The sequence below is a fragment of the Charadrius vociferus genome, unplaced genomic scaffold, assembly GCF_000708025.1.
Source record: "Charadrius vociferus isolate BGI_N301 unplaced genomic scaffold, ASM70802v2 scaffold1413, whole genome shotgun sequence".
Taxonomy (NCBI): domain Eukaryota; kingdom Metazoa; phylum Chordata; class Aves; order Charadriiformes; family Charadriidae; genus Charadrius; species Charadrius vociferus.
In genome coordinates, this window is record NW_009647827.1 from 18,790 (window position 1) to 45,475 (window position 26,686).

Here is a 26,686-nt window from a genome sequence, read left to right on the forward strand (position 1 = left end):
TGTTTTCTGCAGGCTCTCAGACAGAAATTGCACTGTAACAGTAAGTGCTAGGCGAAGAGCAAGTGGTCGCCGTATAGCAATACGCAATAACAACTTTGTTGTAAGTTTGAATGGTACCAAGGACAGTGGGTTTATTTTCCATGAATGATTCTAGCACGTGCTAATAGAGTAAGAGGAGAAAGGAATAGAAAATCTCCGAGGTCCCTTCCAACCCTGACCATTCTGTGAAAAAGAGCAGAGGAGATGAAATATTCTCAAGGTAAAGAAAATAATTTTAGCTGGAATGTTTCATACATACTGTTGCTTTGTTTAGGTATTGGACTGAAGTGTTAAAGTAACCACCTTTCTTGCTTAATAAAAGCTAATTTCATGAGTTTATGCTTGACACCCGGGCACTTAGAGTTTTCACATGCATTTTCATTGCAGTAACAAAACTGGAGTTGCTGAGAAAGTTTCTCTGAAACTGTCAGTCAACATCACCAGGCAGAATGAACTCCAAGGGCAATGGCATAGAGTTCAGCATGTAGAAGGGCCCTGGTGATTGGAGTGCAGAAGAGGTGGAGTCTGGCTGATCTTTATTTTTTTTTCACTGGGGGGCGGGGGGATGGATTTCATGGAAACTGAACTCAAATATTCAAAGTCCCTTCTTGTTGTCTGGGTTATCTCCCTCCCCTTTAAGTCCTTATCATTGGACTGCTTGTTTCATAAGCAGGATATCGTGTCCAGGGCAACTGCAATATAACTGGGAAGTAGAGAAAAGCAGGGTAGTACTTAAAAAAAAAAAAAAAAAGAGTAGAAAGATGACTCAAACTATATGAGTTTTTCCTCCTTCATGTCCTGATCCTTCTTTTGGTGTATTGAATTTGCCATGCATGTCAAGTCTAACAATGTGTGAAATGAAGTCTCCCTTTTATAACATTAATTTTCAAACAGCACTAGTAGCGGGATGCTCTTCTGGAGTCCTGTACCCAAGTGTCTTCAAAGTATCTAACACTTTGCTATGTATGATCTGCTTTTGGGAGGATTTTACTTTGTTTTGTCTTGTAAAGTAAGACAGTTAGAAACCTGTGCAACCTGCTATTTCTTTAGTTAATCAGTCTCCTTACAGCATTTAAGTATTGTGCTCCCTTTTGTTCTTTGACTAACCTTTGTTTGCACTTGAAGGAAAGCTTAAAAACAACAAAACGACCAAAAGCTAAACAAAAACTCACTCTGGGTTTGTGGCAAGAGCACCTTATTTAAATTTTGACTCAAAAGCTAGTGAGGTGGGAGAAGTATAATTAGAAAGACAAACTTCAGTCAATTGGGGCTGATCTTCCTGTATATTCCCTCTGTAATCAGTGAGGAATGAGAAGCCTTTCGGGGGCTGGTTCAGAGGTTTTACTCTCCAGAGGAGCCTCTTTTTCTCCCCTGGGTACAGGAGGAGCTGGGAGAGGTAAGACTCCATATATTGAAGTTAGCCTTTGTGATTGCTCTTCCAAGTAACTATACTATTCAGTTATGTACAAAGTTTGCGAGAGTTTATGGAAGCCCCTTTTCTATTTTCCTCATGCTCCTCGAGATGGTTGTCAGTTGTTGGTAACTGGTAAGTGTTCTCTTAATACCTTGTCAGGCTTTCAAGTTCACTGTGAGTAGCCTGGTATTAAACCTCATTGAGTCTTTTCAGCTCTGCTAAACCATCATTTCATAGTGCTGACTGGTAGTTCATGGATAGGATTATTTTTAACCCCTGTACTAACATTCTTCACTGTCCTCATAGCTTCAGTGAAATTTTCTGTACTCAGCAGCAGTTTTGAATTTGCCTTTTGCCAGTTAATGTCATTGCAGTAAATAATGTGTTTAGCCTAGACGCTTAATGCTGTTACATTTTAGGCCTGTTTTTTAAAAAGGTCTTTAGACTTGGTAAAACATTCGAATCAAAAAGGTTTCAGTTGTGCTTAATATTCTGCACAAATACAAAAAACTACAAAGTTTTTAACTAGCTGTTTCTGCTATGTTTTTGAAAGTATCTTTACAGCCACCGTCTTGTAACCTTCAGCATCGCTCACCAGAAGACACTCAAACAGCTGAGATGCAGCTTATCTGATAGCTAAACTAACTACAGTGAACCTGTTCCCAAGGACTAATTCTCTAGCTTCTCATCAGTGACTGTTTGTTTAGATTACAAGAATCCAGACTGCAGAGTGGGAACCTGTCTGTTAAGCCTAAAACCAACGTAATTGTTCAGCAAGAGGAAAGGGAATATCCAAGCTTTCAGTTATGGCTGTTTCTGCCCCCTCTTGCTTGCTGTCTGACATACTACCTGTGCATTTTAAAAGCAGTAAACATGACCAAACTACCAGCTTGTGTGATTTATGTCTAACTTAAGAACTGTAGCTATTTAAAGGAATGTGCTGGTTTTGGCTGAAGTTTGGGAGCAGTTATTTTGATCTTGCCCTTCAGTTTCCTCATGTGGCCTCCTGCTGTGTTTTAGCATGAAACTACCAAACAAGTGGTAATAGCACAACTTCATCTAGAGCTCCAGTACAGCATTTGACGTGACAGGGTGACTGTACCTACATATGTACTTTTCTAGTACTTCCTTCTTCTACTTCATGCAAGAAATGTGAAGGAAAGACTAAGGAATGGTGAAGAGGGAAATGTTACAACTGCCAGACATGGTGCCTGGGAAGAACTCCTTAACTGCATTTGCATACTCACTTTGTTATCTTACATCCCAGAGTTGACTTTCCTGATTGTTTAGCTGTCCCTTACAACCTTCAGTCTGTTTTGTAATTGGACAGTAGGTTGTGAGGACCTTGCTGCCTTTTAAAGAACCTACACAAAATAATGGGATACTGTCAGGCTATATTATCATGCTAATACTCCTCTCACACAGGCATCTCTCTGTTTTACTATGAAGAACCATAAGAGTATGCTGAGATTTTCAAAAGCGTTCATAAAGGAAACAAAATGTTTATTTCTTAGTCTTGCCAAATGTTAGTCAGGGCATCCACAACCCCAATAAAAAAACCTTACTTTTGTGGAATGATTGTCATGCACAGAAATAAAAATAAGCTCCTTTAGTTAGTCCTGTTTATGCTCTGTCTCTCTTGTCCCAAAGGCTTACTTGGGATTTAAGCCTGTTTTTGCAAGAGGCTCCTGTGTGCCCAAAGGTTGTATGGGAAAATAGATCAACCCAGACAGTATGGTGGGTCTCATCTACACACGCAAAGTCAAACATCCCTGAGAAGTAGATCTCAAAGTAAATCTGATTGTGGAATAGCAAAGCACTGAACTTGCAGAGAGGCTGGTAAATATTTGGAAAAACATTTCTTACATGAAAGAGCAGCTACATGTGAAAACACTCCTACAGTAAATATGTACAGTAACTGGTCATATGAAGTGTGCTGTGGTTGTGCAAATGAAAAAGTAACAGTGCTATTACAGTTTTACTGAAACTTTTCTGAGTGTTTCTCTTGGAAACATGCGGTAACTGATATACAGGTTAAGCAAAGTGACCTCAATTCTCTTCTGGATTTTGTTCTACTCATTAGGGAAGTCGAAGTAGTCGTCTTCTCTCCTCAAACCAAATTTTGCTGAGAATGAGATTCCGTTCGTAACTAGTCCTTTGCAATATTGCAGTATCCCAGCTCAGTTGATACAGAAGACAGTCTTACAAGTTTTTTTTTAGAGTATTTCAGCATAAATCCTAAGCTTTAAGGAGACATTTGAGAGCATAAACCTCTGCTTTCAATGTCAGTTTCTCAGCATCTTGCACCTGTTTGAGTAAAGAATAAGCTCGAGGTATCTCCAGAACTGCTTCCATGTGAAGGAGACATTCAGACATCTCTTTGGTCTCTTAGAGTATCAGTATTTAATTACATCTGTACCTGTAAAAGCCTCATTTTGCCTAGCAGTTAGTCCTGGAAAATTACATACAAGTTTTGAGCAGAGATGCATAAAGCTGGACTAGAATGGACTTGAGCATCTATCTGCTGTGTCTCAGCCTTGGCACAGGATCAGCTGCACCTTTCTTGAAAATGTCCCAAGAGAGATTCAGTAACCTTCCTAGACAAAGCTATTCAGGATCTGAGGGGTTTTTTATTATAAAGATTGTTTTTAATGTTTAATGTTGATTTCCTTAGCTAAAATTCTGATTGCTTCTGTTAATAGACATTCGTAAGACTAGAAATACGATGTCTCCCCTAATATGGCATTATTTGTTCCTTACTAAGCTTGAACAGGATGAGTGATGTCTTGACCGCCTTATGCTGAACCCACATCACAGAAGAGCTGAGGTTGGAAAGCATTTGTAGGCAATGCCTAGTGCAGCCCTGCAGTTCAGAGCAGGGTTGACCAGAGCAGGTTGGTCAGGCCATGGATGGAGACTACAATCTCTACCCACCCTGTTCCAGCATTTGACCACCTGCACAAAAGAAAACCCAAACAACTTTTTCTTAGGTTTAAATTGAATTTCCTGTGTTTCAGTTAGTTCCTTTTGTCCCTTTACTGGGTACTTTTGCTGAGAAGAGTCTGGCTTTGTCATCTTCTTCCTGCCAAGTATTTATACACACGATAAGATTTCCCTTTGCACCTTGTCTTCCATAGGCAGAACATACCCACAGATCTCTTGGCCTCCTGTTGTATGACAAGCACTCCAGTCCCTTAACCATCTTCGTTATCCTTCTCTGTACTCATTTTGATATGTGTGCGCCTCTTTAACAGAGCCTTAACATACCAAATAAAAAACGTGTACAGCTGCCCACCTCAATCAAGAATTGTATTGTAAATGAAAAGCACTGACCACTGGGTTTGCTAGACAATGTCTCAGAGTCATATGTTTTGAAGTAAATACCATCTTTCAGATGTCCAGTAAACAAAGATACTTTGGATTACTAAAAATGCTGAACAAGAAGCTGCCTTGTAACCTTGCTTTCTGCTGTGGATCCAGCTGAGTCTGTGATAGCTTCTGCTTTCTGTTTTATTATAGAAAAATGAGAAAAAACCTAACATAGAAACATGTAGCCAGAGGGTATAACGTGAGGGTAAGATTTGTCAAAGGATATGTTTGTGAAAGCACAGGTAGCTTTGCTATATCAGTCTTTGCAAGGTACAACAGGATGCTTTGCTGTAGGTATCTGCAGTAAAAACTAAAGAGTCGTGGTTCTTAGCTCCAGAGGTATATAGGTGCATATTCAAACAGTGTCCAGATTCTAGCTATTGTGGTAGAATGTCTCTAGAAAGTTTCAGCTGTCTTAAAGTGGTTTCTGTAACCCGGGTGCTGGCACACTGCCTGTATCCCAGCCTTTCCAATTTGCAAGCTAGTTAATGCGCAAACAGTATCCTTGCACATACCATCACCTGTTTAGATAGAGTGTGGTATGCTCTGCTTCTCCAGGAGAGAAAGCGGTGTATTTCAGAATAAATGACCTATTCCGTGCAGACTACTAGACTTGGTAGAATACTTAAGGTCAAGGTGTTTTGGAATCTTTAAAAGTCCTGACAGGCTAGAGCCGCAGAAGCAAATGACAGCTTGGATTCATTAACTTGTTCGCTGCATTGCTATCAAATGATGGATTAACAGCTTAAAGGGTTGGCTTGCACTCAATGTAATTTAGTTTGTGCCTTTGATATCTGACTTCACCTTGATATCATATGATTTGTCAGTCACTTTGTGACTGAATGATATTTAGCTTGCAAATATTACAGTCTCCCCTTACTGCCAGGCTTTTGTTTGTTCTTGTGCTTTGCCAAGTTAAACGAGCTGAAAGTGCATTAAGACTTAGGTAGGTTAGAAGCTCTGAGGAGAGTTTTCAGGTCTGCAGGTTCCAGAGATCAGACCTAATGTGCTTTGCTTTAAAATGTTTTTTTTAAGGAAGCTGAAATGAGTATACTGCAACTGAGGTAACTAGTCTGCTGCTTCAGATGGTTCAGGAGCAGCCACCTCTGTGCTTGCAGAATGTGCTTGGGAGGTAACAGCAGTGGTATATGAAATCTTTTCAACCCCCCAACAAGTAAAAGTTAAGTTACCTCAGTAATGGGGTCTAGAATTTTTTCCTAAAATCTTTGAAATAAGCCTGTTTTACTGAGCATATTAAGAAGATGGTGTATTAATGATTGTATTTGTTTCTTTAAACCATATGAGCAAAAACATGATTCAGAAGTCACTTCGGTAATCCATATGATGCTGTTCGGAGCACTTGTAATGGCAGTGTACTCTAGTGACCCAAGTGGCAGTGGAGAACTCATGATGTATAAGAATGCAAGATCAGTGAAGGTGTTGGTTTTATATGATCCAACAACAAATAATTTCTTTCATGTTTTTCTGAATATTTGCAAAAATGCTTATGGTTTATGGGTGGGTTTGTGCCCCCTCCTCCTTTCTTTGTCCTAATCTGTAGTAACAATGAAGGAGAAGTGCACCAGCAGTGAAGTTTTACTGGAAATGTATTTTCAAGTTTTAGAGTGTGTTTAATGTGAGCTGCTCAGGCCTTCTCTGCTTACCATAAAGAAAGCAGAAAAGCAAGCACCTATAAAACCTATAAACAATATATTTTAAAAAAAAAACACCAACCCACAAACCAACAAAACCCCACAACCTAACAAAGCCAAGTATTCTGCTTTGGCATTGCGTTGGGCAAGATGATCCTTTTTGAATCACTGAGATTACATAGCTAGCTGAGAAGATATGATTAATCATTTTACTTAAGGATTTTGTCAGAGATTCTTATAAGTAAACAGAAGTAGGCTCAAAACCTCCATTACATCACATTCACCTTACGGCTTGCAGAAGCAGCTGTTTTAACCTGGTAACTGAATTCAGACAGAAATGTTCGTGTCAGCTGGTCTGTAAATGATGATTCCTGTTCATGGGACTTTCTCTATAAATGATAATTAGAAGGGGCCGGCGGCAGCTACAGCAGCTTAGTTCTTACTGGTTTTTGTTTAACTTAAGTACTAGTTGTGATGTAGCAAGTGACTGGAGATTGCTACGTGTGTGTATGCTCAGCCCTTGCCTGTGGTCACTGGGTGCAATATCTATATGTGTTTGCTGCACCTTGGCCATTAACTTCATTCTTTGTAGGATCTTGAAGGCAATTCTAAAATCATCCTAACAGTTGATTCTTTGATTTTATGCCTCGTAAGAGAAAGAATAGAATTGGCGATAGAAGCTGTTTCTGTCAAGACACACACAGCTGCTGCTTCACTTTTTTGTTCCTGAGGATAAATAAAGTCTTCAGTTTCAGAGCTATCATTTGTTTCAGGGATAACGTTAGTTTTTACAACATAATCAAATATGAAAACAAAATGTTCTTTCTGCCTGTGATGCAATGAAGACGAGAGGGAGGTCAGGATAGGTACCTTATGAGTACTTGTTTCATTTCCAGAGGAGAAAATACTTTTAGCTACCACGCCGCCTCTGTGAGGCTTCAGAGCGAGAATCGTGGTGTGAAGCTTGCATGAACTGGTAAGAGGCTAAAGCTTAAAGGCACCTCATGATGGTGAAGCCAGTTATTCCAAGTATTCCCAATTCCACAGGAGTTGTGTTATATGAAAATATTTATCAGAATAGTAAGATAACTATAAAAGAAGGAGCAGAGAGTAGAGTTTCATTACGCAGCAGCTTTTTCTTACATTTTTCCATTCTGTTGGAGGGGAAGGTGCGAGAATGAATAATGGGTTGGAAACTGGGATTGGCAGAAATGCTGTTTGAGTTTCCTCATGCTAATTATTTTAGAGAAATCATTTAGTTTCAGGGTTGTTGCTTGCTGTCTAATCCATTTAAACCTGCTTTATTTTAACAGATTACCTCGCCAGCCATGGCCGCCTAAGTGAGTCTGAGGCCAGGCGCAAATTCTGGCAGATCCTCTCAGCAGTGGAGTATTGCCATGGTCGAAAGATTGTTCACCGTGACCTGAAGGCTGAAAATCTTTTGCTCGACAACAACATGAACATCAAAATAGCAGGTACTCAGAATGTAGATGATACTCAGTAACACCTTTTTTAATGGATGCCGTTCCAGTAATTCAATTGCTGCTACCCAAGATATCCTGGTGTGCTTGAGGTACAGAAAATCAGAGTGGTAATACACGTAATATTTTTGCATTATGGATATCAGTACGTGTAGCTAAAGTACTTTCTAGATTAGCTCTATTATACTTTCAGGAAAAAGGAAATAATTTTTAGAGTTATTTTTTGTGGGTGTTATGTCTCCAATGCTGCCAGATGTTCAGGTTAAAACACAGTTAATCAAATAACTTCTTTCAACATTAGAAAAACTCAAAATGGAAGCTTATTGATTTTTTTCTTTTTGCATGCATGATTTCTTTTTAATTATAAATTTAGACACAGCAGATGTTGCTAGCAATGGAAATCATTTTGTCAGTTGTCAACTCATTACAATTCCACAAATCCTTCCATACTGACTTTAGCCCAGCGACACTTGAAATGGGAAAGCTAGATAACATCTTGATTTGGAGGACTGTTGAACTTCAGTCATCAATATGGGAGCAGGAAAGGAAGGCTAACTGCAATAAGAAGCTGGTTTGTATAGGAAGGAGTAAGCTTGCTAGTTCTGAGAAGGAAGTACAAAGTGATAAAACATTTCTGAGTTGTAGATCACTGCTGGATTATTTTACCCTTGAATATCCTCTCTGGCATTTCTGAAATGGATGAACTGGAAATGTATCTTGATCTCTAATGCTTTCTGTAAGGATAAAATTGCAGAAAAGCATTGAATGTGCCAGCAGCTCTCCAAAAGATCCGCTCCTTTTTGTCTATGGAGTATGAAGACAATCTCCTTAAAGATTTTAAATGAAAAGTTAACACCTGTTTATCTGGTTAGCATCTGTGTCACAAAGATTCAACCCTTTTTCTGCAGTTCTACAGCAAACATTGGGAAGACTAGGCAATTAATTCTGGGGATTAACTTCACCCTCAGCAAAAATGTTTTAAATCCTTTCAAGTCATCTTTATTGGAACAAGAAATCTACAGTGTCTTGTAAAATGAGCACACAACTTTGAGATGAAAACTATTTGTTGAGCAAGAATTTTATCCTCTTTAAACTTAGAGAAAAGGAACCCATAGTAGTTGCTATCAAAAAAAAACCCAAACAAAACAACTAGGTTTTCTTTGCCTTTGAAATGGGATTTTACTGATGGATGAAGAAGGATTTCTTACCAATGTATGTATTAATGGAGTAGCTTTCCCAGATCCTGGATATGTTTGTTGCTTTTGTATTGACTTTTGGTTTCGTCTGTACATCTAAAACATTTATTTCTTCATTCCTTTACCCACCACCTTTTCACCTCTAGCATCTTTTTCACACGGTTTAAAAGTTTACAGAAAGGTTAAGTAACGGACAAATTAAAACTGTGGAAAGGGAAAATACAGCTATGTGAGTTCCAGAACTGTGATTTTTATAGAGTATTAGTCTACTGTTTGTTATCAAATCTGAATGTAAGGCGGAGGTTTTGGGCTGAAGGAACAGTGTGGAAAACAGATTATCTGAAGCTAGAGAGGGAAGGCTATTAATTTGCTCTTTGGCATATTCTCTGTATTTCATGGCTCTTCAGCATCTCAGAGTGGGAATTTTACAGCAGGTTCATAAAAGCTGTAAAAATTGTTATTTAACGCTTTATATAAATTAATAGCAGTCTTTGCAGTAGCCTCTTTTTCATTTCATTTGATGTTGAACTGTTTATGGTTTTCTTTTAATTTTCTCTATTCTCCATTGTGGGCTTTCATATTAATGTTAAACTGTAGACACAGTAAAAGCTACCATCAGATTAAGTAAAAGGGTTTTGCAACTGTTGTAGCAGGAAGATGCAGTTCTGATATAAGTTATTATTTAGGGCATTTGATAACTGAAGGAAGCTGAAGAAACAGTTGGGATGGAGATGATGTCTGGACTCTAATGAAGGGGCCCAAGTATAATAACCAATAACACTGAGATTGAATACGTGATGATGTCTCAAATTTCTGAAAGCTAATAGGGCCATCCGCTCTGTTTGCTCACAGCTGTTGATAATAACGCTGTGAATTTGACAGTGAAAGGGTTTGATACTGTGTTGAGCTTTAATCTAGTGGGTTCATCAGCACTACCATTTGGAGAGTATTTTTACTTTTCTCAGTTCTGATTTCAAACTTGCATTTATTTCTAGCAGCTACTGACAATCATAGCACCTGCAGATTTAAGACTGACATACAACTGTATTTACCAGGACAACGATTGGCTTCAGTGAGTACAGCGTGTAAGGGCTGCAAGTCACAGGGACCCTATGTACCATGAGTAACTGAACTAAATATAAGGGAATTTTTGTGCTATTGTTCATCTATGCTTTCTTTCCTTGCTTTCTGGATCTGCCGTTCTTCTCCCCATTTTCAACACCACATTCTATCCCATCTAATTTATTTTCCTCCACGTCAGTGTTCTGCACTGTAGCCTGTGACGTTCAGCCTGACATAGTTTTTCAGAGCTCCTCAGGGGCCTCAACTGTGGTGGACTGGGGCCATATTCAGAGATTCCTTTTGTGGATGTCCTTAGCACTGCGGGGATGCAAGTTCTCTGCCTCCCTGAACACTGCAGTGCAAGCATGACACAGGCTTACAAAAACACTACTTCAGAGGCATCTCAGCAGTCCCGTTAAATGAAGAAAGCTTAGAAACATGAACTGTTCAGTCGCAGGGAGTTTCAATGCATAGGTTCTCCAGGGACTCAAATAAAAGCACTGATAAATGGTAGTTACTAGATTCTGTCAGCTGCTGCTCTCTCTTTCCTCCTTTTAGCTGCTCTTGTGCTCTACCTCTGTATTACAGAAAGTTAATTACAGGTGGTCTGTATGTAAATGATCACATTTACTGGCAGTGATTATTATGGTCTGATTCTTTAATGTATCTTTGTCAAACTTTATCAGATTGCTAGCAATTCCCATATCCAGCTTTGGTGATAAAGTAGCTGGAGGAAAGTTATGACTGCTAGAGACTTTGTGGTGATTTGTGCTGAGTCAGTTGTTTTATTTTTCTCTGTAAAGGAGATAGACGATGAATTCCACAGAATGGTTTATCTTTGATTTTGGAGTTATCTCGTGCTGTGCAGATCCCTGAGAATAGTCTTTTCCAGTGGTTTCATGTTCTTCATGGTTCATTTATCAAACTGTGGAAGAACAAAGGGCAGCCAGGATCCCAACTCTTATAGCTAGAATTACCCTCTAATTTGAATTAATCTAGCAATTGAAAAACAACACAGTAACTGGTGAATTATTTTGATAGAAAGCTCTGCATGATCAGTGTTTGCATTGGGCCCCAGCACTGTGTGCAGGGCTGTACCTTGCTTATCACTCCAAGCAGCTATGAAATACACAGAGATACTCATGGCCATTACAGACTCTTCCTAACTTCCACTTCCAGCAGACCTCATGATTCATTCTGATGCTTCTAAGACTTATTGAAGCTTTTACTGTTTAGGAATACAACATTTTTTTAGTCAAGTACAGAAACGTGCATAAAGTTACCTCTGTATCTCAGGTACCAGAAGAATAAACTAAGATTCAAAACCAAGTCTTCCTAAAACTAAGCTGATGAGACTGCCACCTTTTATGCTTAAACAAGGAGGCTGGAGTGAAATGTAATAGTTTTGTGTTAATATTGCTCTACAAGGAGAGGATAGATAGAATTCAAAGGATCTTTCAGTCTTAGTAACTATAGTCAAGAAACAGAGGATACGTAAAGATCTTCAGGCGAGAGCTTTGGTAAACTTATTTTCTAAAAGATACTAGGTAGTTGGGAGCAAAAGCCTCAACCTTCAATTTCAGCATAAGTAACATAAGAGAATGTATTAATCAGCTAAAATGTCCACCGAGAAGGTTGTGGTTCAAGAATGCCGTACCAAGCAGTCTCCATCAGGTTTGACACGGAATTTGTTTTTAGCACTAGCAAGGTAAACCTTTGTTCTTCTCAAAGTTACTGCCTGTAGATAGCTGGGTTGTTCGTGTACCCTTTACATTTTGCTGTTTTTTGAAGGGATCATAGAGACTGGATTTCAGTTAGTGATCACTGAGGCACTATGCTGTCATCAAATAAAACTTGCTTGCTGTCTGTACGGTGAAACATCTGTGCATTTGTGAAAATTAAATGCAGCTTGGAATTGAGGATGGGATAGTGAGCTTCTCTCTGTATACTTCCAGCCCCACAAAACTGCCAGGTTAAGATGCCTTATAGAAATCATGCCATCTTGATGGTAAAGCTACTGTGTTTGAACCAGATCAGGTAGGAGAGACTGTTATTTTGAAGTAGGCTGTAGTGCTGGTTTGTCTTGCTGGTGGACAGTAAAATATGCATTGACGTCAGAACTGGCTGATCAGCATTCAGTTCATGAAGTGGGTCAGGTTTGTTTCTAACACACTCATACCTTTCCTTTATCAGTACCTCTCTCCTGATAATCTCCTTTGCTCATATTACTATTATAACAAAAGATCCATGTGGCTCTATGAAGCCAGGCAGATTGAATTCTGTTGGTAATTTTAGAAGAATGGATTAATTATAGCTCTGAGGCTGGTATCCCTTCTAAAGGATTTTTAGAGGTACGAATTATAGACTACCTCATATTGCTAGATGCACAGCAGAAGTTGCAGTGGCTCTGGCAGGGAGCTTCCATTTCTCAAATTGCAAACGGGTCTGAAATCTTAGTCTGTTTCCATTTTTAACAGGAAAACAGATTCCATTTAAATGATGTATGTTCAAAAAATTATACCTTCTAAATTCAAGATTATTCTAAAGGGGGTAATGAGATTGAGAAACAAAATACCGCAAATGTTGAGAGCCAATATTTGCAGATTGCACAAACACAGAGTTTATTCAACCAAACACAATGCTGCAAATGATCATATTTTTTAACATGCAGATTCAGGCAAATGTTAAGAAGATAAAGATCACTCCATTCTATAATCTCAGTCCTCTGGTAACAAGTCCAATTTCAGTCCTCTTAGAATTCTGTGGCTGGCTTTTTTTTTTTTTTTTTGAAAGCTGATACATTTTCCCCTTAAACATCAGAAATGTTCGTAAAATTCATTTCTCTGGAATGAGAAATCTTAACAGTGTTCTTAGGTTAAAAACTACTACCTTTGGTCCAGAATGATTCTGGTAGATCAGCAATCGCAAAGTAGAAACAAGGTGGAGGGAGGAAGAGGAAGAATGAGAGACTAGTGATTGTTTTGTGCTTAATTGAATTCTGGCCATTCTAACTCTCCAAAAAGTGGGACAACTACACTGACAGTGTAATAATTAAAAACTGAGGAAGCCCAATGGACCAAGCGTCCCGTATCCTATCTAAATCCTGAATTTCCTCTTTGAAATGGTTTTCATGGATGCTATTAATTCTTGAGTTCTTAAGACATGCTTTAACAACATTTGAAGACATAAGTGTAGAAAGCGTAATGGAAACAAAAAGAGGTAACTGTAATAATTTATGTAATAAATTATATATATTATATATAAATTATAATTTAGTAATTTATTAATTTGCCTAATAAAACTTAATCATCTGTGCTGTCACACATGTATCAGATGCAAGTCAATTGCTGCTGTTCCACCCAGTCAAGCACTGTCTTGACAGCGTTAAGTTCTGTAATTCTGTTGCTCAGATAGGGACCAAAGGTAACAGCCTTGCAAGGATCAGGCTATTCAGTTCTAAGATATTCTTGCTCCTGAGCTACTTTTGGTTATCATAAATAAAACTATTATGTGTTATGAAATTAAGCATGTAAAGATAATAGTAAAAAACCCGAAAATCCTAATTGTAACATAAACCGGAAACTTCTCTTATATTGATCAGTCGTACTTAAAGACTCTGTTCTGTCTTCTGCTGTTCAGATCTGTTCACGTTTCTTTTTGAACTGGCTTCCACATGTTCACATTCACCAAATAGCTAACTTCAAATCCAGTCTGGCTAGGCAGAGTTTCACTTTCTTAGGAATTGAAATCCTGTGTATTTCAAAGCAGGTCATGCTTTCTATAGCTGTACTCAAAACCCTCTAAAGGCTGAGGGACTTGGGTCTCTTTAGTCTAGACAAAAGAAGATTGAGGGGGGATCTTATTAATGCTTACAAATACTTAAAGGGAGGATGCCAGGGGGATGGGAACAGTCTGTTTTCAGTGGTGCGCAGTGATAGGACAAGAGGGAATGGGCACAAACTTGAACATAGGAAGTTCCATCTTAACATGAGGAGGAACTTCTTTACCTTGAGGGTAGTAGAGCACTGGCACAGGCTGCCCAGAGAGGTTGAGAAGTCTCCCACTCTGGAGACATTCAAAACCCGCCTGGACGCCGTCCTGTGCAACCTGTTGTAGGTGCCCCTGCTCTGTCAGGGGGGTTGGACTAGATGATCTCCAGAGGTCCCTTCCAACCCTGACCATTCTGTGATTCTGTGCTTACAAATATATGTGCATGTACTGGTATGAATCTGATGTAAAGATTTATGAGGGTGGCACCTGAGCAGGAGATGCAGTTCAGAGATAAAGATTGATATTTATCTGCAGTACTAAGAGGATGTTGAAAATCTGGCAAATTCAAGATAAGTTAAGGGAGAGATCAGATTTAATAACACCTACACAGATGGCAAAATGCTTCTGAGAGAAGAAATTGCTTCATGTCTCCTGAAGTATTGTCAAGGTTGCCAAGCCAATTATGTGTGGGGAAAAAAGGCTCCTCAAAGAAAATAAAAAAAATTCACAACAAAAGTCTAGCTGTGATAGGAAAAAGGTAGGTTACATTCAGCGATTGGGGGATTTTTATTTTTTTTTTTTTTGGTAGAAGGTTTTGTTTTTTCCCCCTCTGGCCGAAGTTTTAGTTGTTTCAGAGCTGAAGGAGGATGTAAAAAGAAGCATAGGATGAATGTTACATGCAGTGTTTCCTATGTAGATTTGGAATCTGAGCTGACCTTGGCCGTTTGCACCTCCAGAGTATGGTGATGTGCCAGGATGCCATTGCATAACTGTTCATGCAACTGTCCGGCATTCTATGTGCTTGCAGAGCATGACAATGTTACGGGTCTCATGCGATGACCTTCAAATAGTCTTTCTGGCATTGTAGCCTCCTTATTGATAGGCAGTGGGGCTCTTTGATTACGGACAAGTCCCAAAAGTTCATTGCTGTGAGACCGGGTTTCTGATTTTCTGTCTTTGAGCTAATATGGGGACCTTGGACTGCTGTTGGAGATTTAACCTCTTGAGGGTTCCACCTGTACCAGATATTTACAGTGTAAGATGTTCTCCTGTAGCAAATTATCTTAATTATCTGGAGTACAATATTAATTTAGGGACATTGGGTTAAAAGGGTAGAATGAAGCTTAAATATTTGTCTTTTAAGTTTCCCGTCTGATTGTTGACAATGCAAAAATAGATGAGGGATAAGAGTATCACGTGTCATCACAAAAATGACAGGTCATCATTAGCAGTCAGCACACAGATACATAAATCCCTAAGGATCTAGAGTGACTGTAGATCTGATTTAATCAATCCCTGTTTCCAGCAAACTCAATCATTTGTATTTGAATTAGATATCTTTTAAAAAGGCCCCAAATTTCTAGTCAGCTTTTTAAAGTAATCAATTCACCAAATACTACTATGCTGCCCTAGAAGATGATTCTGAATCAAACCTGTTCAGATAAATCATGGAATATAACAGTTTGAAAGTTAATTTATGCCCCTGAGTCCCTTTACCAAGCAGTTTGCTTAAGTCCAAAGGCTCTGATCATCATCTTTCTTTAGTAGATTCTCATTAATTGTTTCTTCCAAACTGAAGCCATGGGCTGCAGCTCCTTATTTTTCACTAGGATCACTTTAGCAGATTTGATGTCAGATAAGCCCTGTAGTTCTGGTCTTGAAGGGAGTATGACAAGGCTATCTAATGACCAAATCAGCTTTCCTAGAACAGAGATCTGTTTGTTCAGAACAAAAGCACTTCGGGGAGGAAGAAAAAAAGATAAAACTGCAAGGATATGAGAGATGTATCTAATCCTGCTTTGTGTGAATGCGAATAGTGGGTATGGTTAGTTTGAGATGAGACATGAAAAGGATTAATCCTACAACTGTGGGTGATGCTGAAGAGCTCCATGGATTGAATTAATGTAAGGAGCTGAATCTTTGCAGAATTTTTGTTTTAGAGGAATTAGGATGCCAAGCTTCTACTGACTTCAACAGGTTGCTATTATTGTTAGCCCTTTATAATGAGCTTGCAAACCCCAGCCCATCAGTATTTTGAACTTTACAGAATAGAGCAGGAATATTCTATTCCATACTCTCTCTGCTGCATATTGGAAGTTGTCGTCCCAAAATTACTCCCATGGTTAGGCTTTATCTGCACACAAGGCTTCCTGCAAATGGTGCGGTTAGTGTTTGTGCAATTGTCAGCTGTCTCTGGGAACATGTCCTGTGTAGCTGCACTGAGGCACTTTGGGATCACTTCCAGGACAGATGAAGATCAGATACTTTTTTTTCTGCAAGAGGAATTACAAGAATGGTTTGGGATTTATTGGCACTGGAGAGATTTAGCTCTTGTCATTGCAGCGGAGTTACTGGATGTAACCTGGAGGGTAGAAGGAGCCAGAGCAGTTACTGCCCATCTGTCTGTGAAGCAAGACTGAGGTTTCCGAGTACCAGCAGATCCAAATTAGAGGTCTTCCTGGGTGGATAATAAAGTGCAACCTGGGAGAAGTTTTTGATGGCCCAGTATGGAATTATCAGTAATGGGCTCAGCCCCTGGCCTAGTTTCTTTAAGGGTTCTAGACAAATAAAGAGCAGTCTTCTGGCAGCTTTGGGTTAGACTTTCGGGTGTGTTAGAAGTTTCAGGTGTGTGGTTGGGTAGTTGAAAGTAGATGCAGCCCACTTTCCTACGTTTTCAACACGACCTTGCTGTTGCTTATAATTAGGCCAGTATCTTTATCATCCAATTGTGAACTGGCCTGATGGGGGTATCCTGCTTATTTTTAGACTTGATCTCTTATGATAGCAAATTCAGAAATCTCTGTAACAAGTTTTCACAGAAAGACTAGTTTATTTATAAGAAAAAGCAATTTCTGATCAGTCATTGAGACAGTGATGAAGTATGTGCAGTTTTGAACGGTATAGTTACAACTGCAGGAAAAACGTGTAAGGCCAATGTTTACAAAAGGAAATGCAGCTTAGTGCTTTCCCTTATACCCTGATGTATTTGGGTCACTGGACTGAGATGTGCCAGAGCATGCGATGTACGTTAAAGGTGGCAGAAAGTTTACAGCAGAATTGCAGCAGCATCGGATTTCAGGCTGTTGAAATGTTGAGGCAAAAGTTTTCAGCACGACTGGTTTCTATTTGCTGTTTAGAGAATGACCAGGCGCTTCAGTTATGCTTGGCCCTGGCCTGCGTCAGTCACTGATTTTTTTTTTTTTTTAATTGAATTTGGGCTAGTCTAACTTCTCTGATAAAGTGTCCTCACCTGTAATACTGGTATGCTGTTTCACACCCTAAAACCCCTGATAAGAGGGAGACAAATTCCATAATCAATACCTTGAAATTCCTAAATACAAAGAGCTGCTCTATGCATGTTGTAAAACATTTTTCAAGACGCATTTTTTGTGGAAGAACACCACTGAGAACTGGTCTAAGTGAGGTTAGACATTTATATTGCCCTATCCAGCTGTTACTTCAAGATTACCACAAGTGAGCTTTAGAAAAAGGAAGGATAAAACGAGGACAGAATGACGCTGATTGTGTGTGTATAACTCTGGCTGATCTACAGTTACCAGTTGCTTACCCGAATCAAATGGACCACCAACACAAGGTATGTAAACAAGGCCAGTTTATATTATGAATGCCCCCCAGTAATACTGCTGCTAAATGGAATAGTGAGTGTTTTTATTACCTTTCAGACCATGTTACCCACTGTAGAGATTTCCATACTAAGAGCTGGATGGTTGTATAGTCTTGATTCCCTATTATTCCTAATTAGTGCATTTCATTAAAGACAACTAAAAATATCTTTTTATATTAGTGCTACTGTTTAACACGATGTAGAGTCAGCAGTGCAATGCAGTAAGGAAGCAGAGGTGAGGAAGGCATTAAAGAGGTAGCCACTGTAATAAGAATTAACCTGTGGTACACAAAGACTTGGAATCTCCAAGTCTTGTAGATTTCTTGCCCAACTCCTTAGTGACTTCATAGTTAAAAGGATTAATGAAAGCAGCCAAAGGCTTTTGAGATCATGCTGTTTGTGTATGTTTCCCAGATAAATTTTGAACCTGTTGCTAACCAGATTTGACAGAGAGCAGGAACCTCAAAAGGCAAAAACATTCCTGCAGGTTCATGTATAGGTGTTAAAGCAGTGGGTGGTATGTCTTACCCGTGGAAACGGTTGCAGAAGGGGTCACAAAAATGATCAGAGAGCTGGAACACCTCTCACATGAGGACAGGCTGAGAGAGTTGGGGTTGTTCAAACTGGAGAGGGGAAGGCTCCAGGGAGACTCTATTGTGGCCTTTCAAAACTTAAAGGGGGCTTATAAGAAAGATGAGGACAAACGTTTTGCAGGGCCTGTTGCAACAGGACATGGGGTAAGAGGGTAGATTTAGACTGGATTAGGAAGAAATGTTTTACAATGAGGGTGGTGAAACACTGGCCCAGGTTGCCCAGAGAGGTGGTAGATGCCCCATGCCTGGAGACATGGGAGGTCAGGATGGAGGGGGCTCTGAGCAACCTGATTTAGTGGAAGATGTCCCTGCTTATTGTGGGGGGGGGCTGGACTAGATGACCTTTAAAGGTCCTTTCCAACCCAAACTATTCTCTGATTATATAACGTATTACTTGCTAAGAAAAATCTTGAAGAACAGAAGAAAAAAAATACTCTAAGCGCCTCTTCAGTTCTGGTGTTCCCAAAACTGCTCCTTCGGCCTATGTTCATTTTTGATGTATGTTGCAGAAAGAGTTCTACTAAAAGAACTGCTGGAGCTCTTGTGTCCTTCTGTTAGGAAAGCAACCAAATACCCACTGTTAAGCTCAGTGTCAATTTCCATACTGCTGCTCTAGAACAACTCCAGGTTAGCTTTACCTAAGCTTGGTAAGCTTTTGTTTAATATCTCTGTATTGCTTTGATACTGAGGGTTCTCTTGTGGTTTTATAGGTTATGATGTATGACGAGAGCACCAGGCTCTTTGAGTAACACAACCTATACAAATAGAAGTAAATGAAGTGGTACCAGTAGTGCCTGTACTGTGTCTGCCAACCACAGTGTTTATCAGTTTTGCTATCTGCTGATCAGCACTACATTACATTAACATACCTCTGAGGTATTCAGCGCTTGATAGTACTAAATCAACAGCCTGATTACTGTTTATCAGCACTGTTGACTTTCACAGGATTCCTCGAGTCACACCAGCATGCAGTATTGCTCTGCAGGAGCCTGGTTAGCTACAAGGGTAAAAGCATTATCACTTCAAGAAAAGAAACACCTTCTGTAACCTTCTACTGGATAGTTTGCTCCCATGTGGAAAAAGTGGCAGGGAACAGTTAAATCATTGTTCATAGAGGAGCAGACCAGTGACGAGCATAAACAATGTTGTTGTGCCTGACAGTCTTTGCATGTCACTCACCAATGCTCCATTCTCTGTTTCTTTTGGAGATACAGCTGACCAGTTAGTGAATTGAAGCCAGTTTGCCTGAAAGTCTTAAATCCAAAGACTATTTGTCCCTGTTATCAGATCTCTCTCCTTGAGAACTTTTCTTCTTTGCTTTAGTATTAACAGCATTTGTTGCCAGAGAACATACAGGGTGGCCTACAATGCGAGTGGAATAGAGGACTAAGCTGTACAGAGCAATAATGCTGAGAGCAACAGGGAGAAATGTTGGCCTCATTGAATTCCATGAGAAAACTCCACTAGACTTCAGTGGAGCAAGTATTGTGATGCATGGTGTGAATAGGTGTATCCAAACACTGTGCTCCAAAGGCTTTTATTAAAAGCCTTATGAATAAAAGCCTTGTGTATTAATACTGAGGAGCGTCATGGAAGGAGTGTATTCAGAATGGGTATCTTCAGTAGATGGAGGAGGGACTTTAAGGATCCTGGCAGAAAGAATACAGAATGCTAAAGCAAATGATGTATGAACTAAGCAAAGAGCGAGAGTGATGGTAGGATATAAGAGGAACTGGAGGATCTGGGCTGTGAAGAGCTCCAAAGACACTGGTAAGAGTGGAGTAGAAGGCAAGAGGTACAGATCAGAGCACCAGGGAGTGGTAGCAGCCACCTGAAATTCTGCATTTTGAAAATAATTGGTTTCAGTTCAGTCATTAAGCCAGCTTCCTCGATATTAATGGTGCTTGATGTATTGTTTTAGTAACAAATAAAAATGCAACCTGGCAGAGCAGCAACAGAGGAAGCTAAAAAAAAATTGCATCAGATTCTATCTGACTTCATGTCTCCATGCAATAGTGGCTGTCATTTTCCTTTTCACTATTGGATTATTACAAATGGTGACTAATGCTGAAGTCCCATGGGACCCATGTCTGGTCCCATATTAAGCCAGAAAAAGAAACATTTAAAAGAACTGCTTAGTTGTGGAATGGTAACTTTCAGTTGTAGATTGAAAGGGCTGTAGACAATCCTGGTAACAGAGCTTCCTTCCTAGCAAAAGGCTTTGTTTTCCCATGCTTGTTGGTTTTGGCAGAGTTCCTTCCTCCCATCTCCAAAGTTGATGCTTTTGTTGTCAAAATTTGTTGTGTATTCAAGGCTAGGGAGCACCTAAAGAAAACTCGGGAAATCTCAGATCCAGTACTGAGTCTCCTAGCTCTTGGCAAGTAAATAAGTGCGTATGTATGCATGATTGTCAGTTTGTTGAATTTTAGTGATAGCTGTTTATAAACTTGGATTTAGCAAACTGGTAGAAGTTTACTCAAAACTCCTACAGGTTGTGAAGTTTTGCAGAGTGTTTTAATAATGATATAGTTGTCATGAAAGCAGCAGTATAAGACATTCAGCACCCCAGTAAATATTATCAGTGGGAGTACTGGTAAAAGGATTTGCAATAGAGCCTTTCAAGAATGAAAGTGAGCTTTCAGGCCTAGTCCATGCATATAATTATTTTTTCTCATGCAACTGGAGTTTGGACTGACTTTCCCCTTAATTTCTCAACAGATTTTGGATTTGGAAATTTCTATAAGAGTGGTGAACCTCTGACGACATGGTGTGGAAGCCCGCCATATGCAGCCCCAGAAGTCTTTGAAGGACAGCAATACGAGGGACCCCAGCTGGATATCTGGGTATCATTATTCTTTTTTCAACTGGATTATGTCAGTTTTTAGGAAGCTGGAACAAAAGAATCATCTTCGATTTTTCTTAAGCTGCAGACAAGCTGTTCCTCTTTATTTCTTGAGTGTCATAACACGCCTCTTAAAATTGAGTAGAATTGAAGTTACCTATCCAGGTGGCTATTACATGTACACTGTAGGTGTATGTTAACCCACCAGAAGGAAAACTGTAGCTTCTCCAAAAGCTCTCCTGACTGAATGTGTGACCTTTGCTTTTTTTCAGTGCATTTAGTATCTTCTGTGTTAAGTGGGAATTGAACTTGTAAGGCTGTAAGTTCTTGATGAGGTTAAAGGGATTCTGAGCCACTGTAACACCCGAGAGGTGATGACTGCTTTGCTCTTTGAGCTGTAAACAAGCACATTTGTGCCACAAACATTTCTACTGAAAGCAGCTGCATGTTTTTGAATTGGTGTGTCTCCATGCATACTGCTCTAATGGAAAAGGATAGAGAGCACAACCCACATTCTCATGCAATGGAAAAGGGACTACAATGAACTGAAGAAGTTTCTGTGCACCCATCACACATTGTCAGAAACTGCTTTTCATTCCTCATTTGGTTTTGTTTGGGGCTTTTTGTTTGTTTTTTAATTTTAGTATTCTGCTACTTACCACGATGGATTTGTATCCTAAAGCAACCAGTGACAGTACAATTTGGCGGTCTCTGCTCTGGCAGAGGTTTGCAAGTGATAACATTGCACATAGCATAACAACACAGGCACTGACATTTTGGTTAGAGCCTGTTACACAAACAGGGCAGTTCATGGAAAGTCACCTTTCAGCTGCTAACCTAATTTAAATTAATCTAATTGCATTAACAAATAAAAGCTGTGCTTTTAGATGCATATATTTGTATGCATGCATCTCTCTATATACATACACATACATACATGTAGCGAGCTAGAATTTAAGAAAAAAAAAACAGGCTTTCTGAACCTTTAGTAACTGACAAATAAACATACAGCAGACCGCAGCTATGCTTACTGTTTCAAGTAGCACAGGCACTGTTTGAATGTCAGAAGTGAATCTCTGAACTTTGGTAAGTGTTCTTTGATCCTAAATCATTAACAGAATGTGCCTGCCCAGAAAGTGAAGCGTAGGTGTGTTTATATTTAAGAAAAAATCATCATCTTCACTTATCTTCTGAGATGAGTTAAGGATTCTGTGTCCCTTTGCAACATCCAATCACAGAATAGGTCTGCTGAAAGTGCTAAGCTTGCAGAGGGAACGCAACAATCCACACACAGTTCAGTTTCTGGCAGGTTAAGGAAGGAAGCAAGCTACTTTTAAAAAAAAATATTTAATTTTAAAATACGTGTACTTGCAAAGTTCTAAAGTGAATGTTGAATGCCTGCTTTTTCCCCTTGAGAAATCCAGTGCTGTGGCTATCTATGCCAACTGATTGGCATGATGGTCTGGTGTGGTTATTTCATCTAGTGTGGAGCTATGTTTTTTTGGTGTATACTGCAAGACTATTTCCACTTGCAGTGCCAATTAACTTGCATACTTTCAAAAATGAGACTGGCAGTTAGAGGAGAGCTCTTGCCCAGATTGTCTCCTTTTGCTTATATTAAATAATCCCTCATGCTCAGCTCTGCACACAGCAGTGCAGAATTACTAGTTGGTGTTCCCCTGAAGCTGACTGTTCATAAAGTTACCAGTGTGCCTCTTACCCTGGCTTTTGCAAATTGGAAAATGTAAAAGGTTACAGTTTCTTATTTTGAGCGGCTGCTGTTCAAGGTTTGTTTTTGTTTGAACAACATTGAGATTAATAAAAAGTATCTCTAATTCTTACCTGCAGCTGGGGCTCACTTTTCAGGTATCATTCAGTCATCTGCGTGGAGCTTCCTGCTAGCAGCCAGAGTCTCTAACCCATTACACTTCAGTTTACCTGCTTATCAGCACAAGGTACTGCAAGCCTAGCCATTTTGGGTTAGCCGAGTGTTCTCAATGTTTAGGGATCTTCAGAAAATCTAACTCCTTTTTGTATGAATTTCCCGTTTCTGCAGAACATAACTTGAATTTTTTCTGTGACAGGATTTGGCTAGCCAACCTCAGAGACTTTGCTTGTAGCTTGAAAAATGAAATTAATATTCTCTTTCTTTTCAGAGCATGGGTGTAGTTCTTTACGTTTTGGTCTGTGGAGCATTACCTTTTGATGGACCAACACTCCCCATACTGAGGCAACGAGTTCTTGAAGGAAGGTTCAGGATCCCTTATTTTATGTCAGAAGGTAACAAGGTGTCCTCTTATGTGTGGCAAACCTTGAGTAAATTCTAGAATAATCTCTGTTGCAATAGAGCAAAGGGTGGTGCATCTGCACACGAGATTATGGTATGGCAGACTATTCGTTTTGCAAAGAAACACAAATAAGCCTAGGTAAACTGTGTGCCTTTGCAGTTACGCTGCTGCTAGGTAAACCAACTCATTTTTCCCTGTGCAACGTGTGGAGATTGCAGTGTGGCTGTGCCCATGGGCAGAGAGAGAGTCGAAATGGAAGGTGAAGGTTCTCTCATCAGAACAGAAATATGGGGATACAGGGGGAAAGGCACTTTTGTGTAGCAGTTAGCTTTTGTCCTGCAAGGCCACATGTGTTTTTATGTGGAAAGAAAATATGCTGAGAGCAGTATTGCTGTCAAACCTAACTTGTGGATTGGGTGTTTCCTGATTTTTGACAGCATCTGCTAAACAAAAGCAAAAAAGTGCACAGCCAGTTCATATGTCAGGTTCTCATCATCATGTATCTGGCACACCCCACATGCAGTGGAGAGATCTCTTCCTCACTTAATTGCCCCATCTGTTGGGTTTCGCTCTCCCTCGTGCCTCTTCAGACAAGAACAAGTTGGGCTGTTTTTACGCAGGGCTTGATGGTGTCCTTCAGCTTCCCTATATTAAAGGGTCTCTAAACCAGGTTACTTCAACACAGCCTTCCTGAATCAAGTCCTCTTTCATCATACTACTTTCTGTCCTTTTTTTTAAAGGGAATTAAAAATACGTTTTTCAGCCCTGTTGTGAAGGCTTCTGTGGTGTAAAACGTTCTGGTCTTCCCCTTCTTGTTTTCTGGTGGCGTGTACTCCTGCACACCACCTCTGAAAATAGCCACTACGGTGTAGCTACGCTGCACTTGGTTGCTTGTAGTAATGCTATTATGGCACCACGGCAACCCCTCAGCTTCCTGGGCACATTTTGTGGCTGGCACTGAACTTCATTGTGTTTCTGTGACTTTGCTGACATAGGTACACGAGCTAGATCCAGGTACTTTTGTGTGAGTTGCGATCATTGCTGTGACTGCAGTATAGATTGGCTGTTTCACAGGCTGTTTGCTGCTCCGCTTGCTGATCACATGGCGATGCAGGGAGTGGGGAAGGGTGTGCCTCTTAACAAAACTGTGAAAAGAAGAGAGATAAATAGGAATAAATAGAGAGAAATCTCTCTCTAAACTATTTTTATCACTACCTGAACAGACTGACTCATAAGAACTGTACTGTAGCCATATCATGGTCAGCTAGAAAATGCATGATAGATTGATAAGCTCCCTTAAAGGAACTCGCATTGACTTCCTAGCATATACAGACTGCACATTCATCTCTCATGCCCTCATCTTCCAAAAACCAACTGAGATCTGAAGAAAAATCATAGAAGTGCTAAGGTTGGAAGGGACCGTTAAGATCGTCAAGTCCAACCACCAACCTACCCTGACAAAACCACCTCTAAACCTTGTCCCTAGGTACCTCTACCCTTTTTTTTTTTAAACACCTCCAGGGATGGCGAATCCACCCCCTCCCTGGCCAGCCTATTCCAATAACCCTTTTAGTGAAAAAATGTTTCCTAATATCCAATCTAAAGCTTCCCTGACATAACTTGAATCCATTTCCTCATCCTATCACTTTTTACCAGGGTGAAGAGGTCAGCCCCCACCTCTCTGCAACCTCCTTTCAGGTAGTTGTAGAGGATGAGAAGGTCTCCCCTCAGCCTCCTCTTCTCCAGGCTAAACAACCCCAGTTCCCTCAGTCGTTCCTCATAAGGCTTGTCCTCCACACCCCTCACCAGCTTTGTAGCCCTTCTCTGGACACGCTCCAACACCTCAATGTCCTTCTTGTAGTGAGGGGCCCAAAACTGAACACAGTACGCGAGGTGGGGCCTCACCAGTGCGGAGTACAGGGGGATGGTCACTTCCCTAGTCCTGCTCACCACACTATTCCTGATACAGGCCAGGATGCTGTTGGCCTTGGCCACCTGGGCACACTGCCAGCTCATATTCAGCCGGCTGTCCACCAACACCCCCAGGTCCTTTTCTGCCGGGCAGCTTTCAAGCCACTCTTCCCCAAGCCTGTAGCGCTGCATGGGGTTGTTGCGACCCAAAAAATGTGACAGTTTTAATGCTGTCCAGCACATAGTAGTCAGAAAGCAGCAATGGTTTGGCGTGTTCAGAATTATTCTGGCACCTAAAGCTGCTGATTGTGCTTTGGTCCTGGAATTAAAACAGATAAACTTGCACATCCACTGGCTACTATTCACAACCACAGAGACATTATTTTTACCTTTGTTTTTATGACCACTGGGGTGGAAATAAAAAAAAAAAAAAATCCAGACACTAACCCCAGTTTTGCCAATCCCTTGTTTTATGAGCCTGAACAAGCTCTTTCAAACTGCGCTGGAGAAGGATGCTAGTTTTCCTCCCCACCACACTTCACAGAGCTTGTTTGAAGCTTTATCAGTTAATGTTAGCAATATTTAATACCTCTTTGAAGCTGCTTGTGCTGTTTTAAGTACAGTGCTATTACCCTAGTGTGGAAGCTGTGTAGAAGGAAAGGCACTGTTGAGCCATACTATGCGTTTAAAGAAGTTGGGGTTTTGTCCTTCTTAATGTGACCTTTTAATCTTGCTTTGAGAGATTGTTTTAGCCTTCAGGAAATGTATTTAGCACAGAAGTTAGGTAGAAGTAAGGCAGTTTCCTGTTGTCACACTCTTCGTTGGTAGGGGTCAGGTGAATATATGCAAGTACCACTTGGCAGGTTGGTAATTTTATTATTTTTTTCCCCCCAACAGAGTGTGAACATCTGATTAGAAGAATGTTGGTCCTAGACCCATCCAAACGGTTAACTATTGCTCAGATTAAGGAGCACAAGTGGATGCTTATAGAAGTTCCTGCACAGAGACCTATTCTTTATCCACCGGGAGAAGAGAATGAGCCTTCCATTGGAGAATATAATGAGCAGGTCTTACGGCTAATGCACAGCCTTGGAATAGACCAACAGAAAACTATTGAGGTAAAATAGACTCAAACAGGTATTTGTCCCTGTGGGAAGGTATCCTGTTTTGATGACTAGAACTTATTACCTGAGTTGCTTGCAGCATTCTTTGTTTCAACTGTTG

At 40.1% G+C, this 26,686-nt stretch overlaps 1 protein-coding gene across 1 annotated transcript in view; it reads left to right on the forward strand.

The window, feature by feature from the left end:
• The window catches only part of SIK2 (salt-inducible kinase 2), a gene marked incomplete at its 5' end in the record, with an annotated part of 46,503 nt that overhangs the window by 6,652 nt on the left and 13,165 nt on the right, over positions 1 to 26,686 (forward strand). Inside the window, 4 exons of the mRNA XM_009882441.1 lie at positions 7,788 to 7,949; positions 21,140 to 21,264; positions 23,420 to 23,543; positions 26,360 to 26,580. Of these exons, the coding sequence (XP_009880743.1) occupies positions 7,788 to 7,949; positions 21,140 to 21,264; positions 23,420 to 23,543; positions 26,360 to 26,580 (632 nt within the window). The remainder of the gene's footprint in view (positions 1 to 7,787; positions 7,950 to 21,139; positions 21,265 to 23,419; positions 23,544 to 26,359; positions 26,581 to 26,686) is intronic.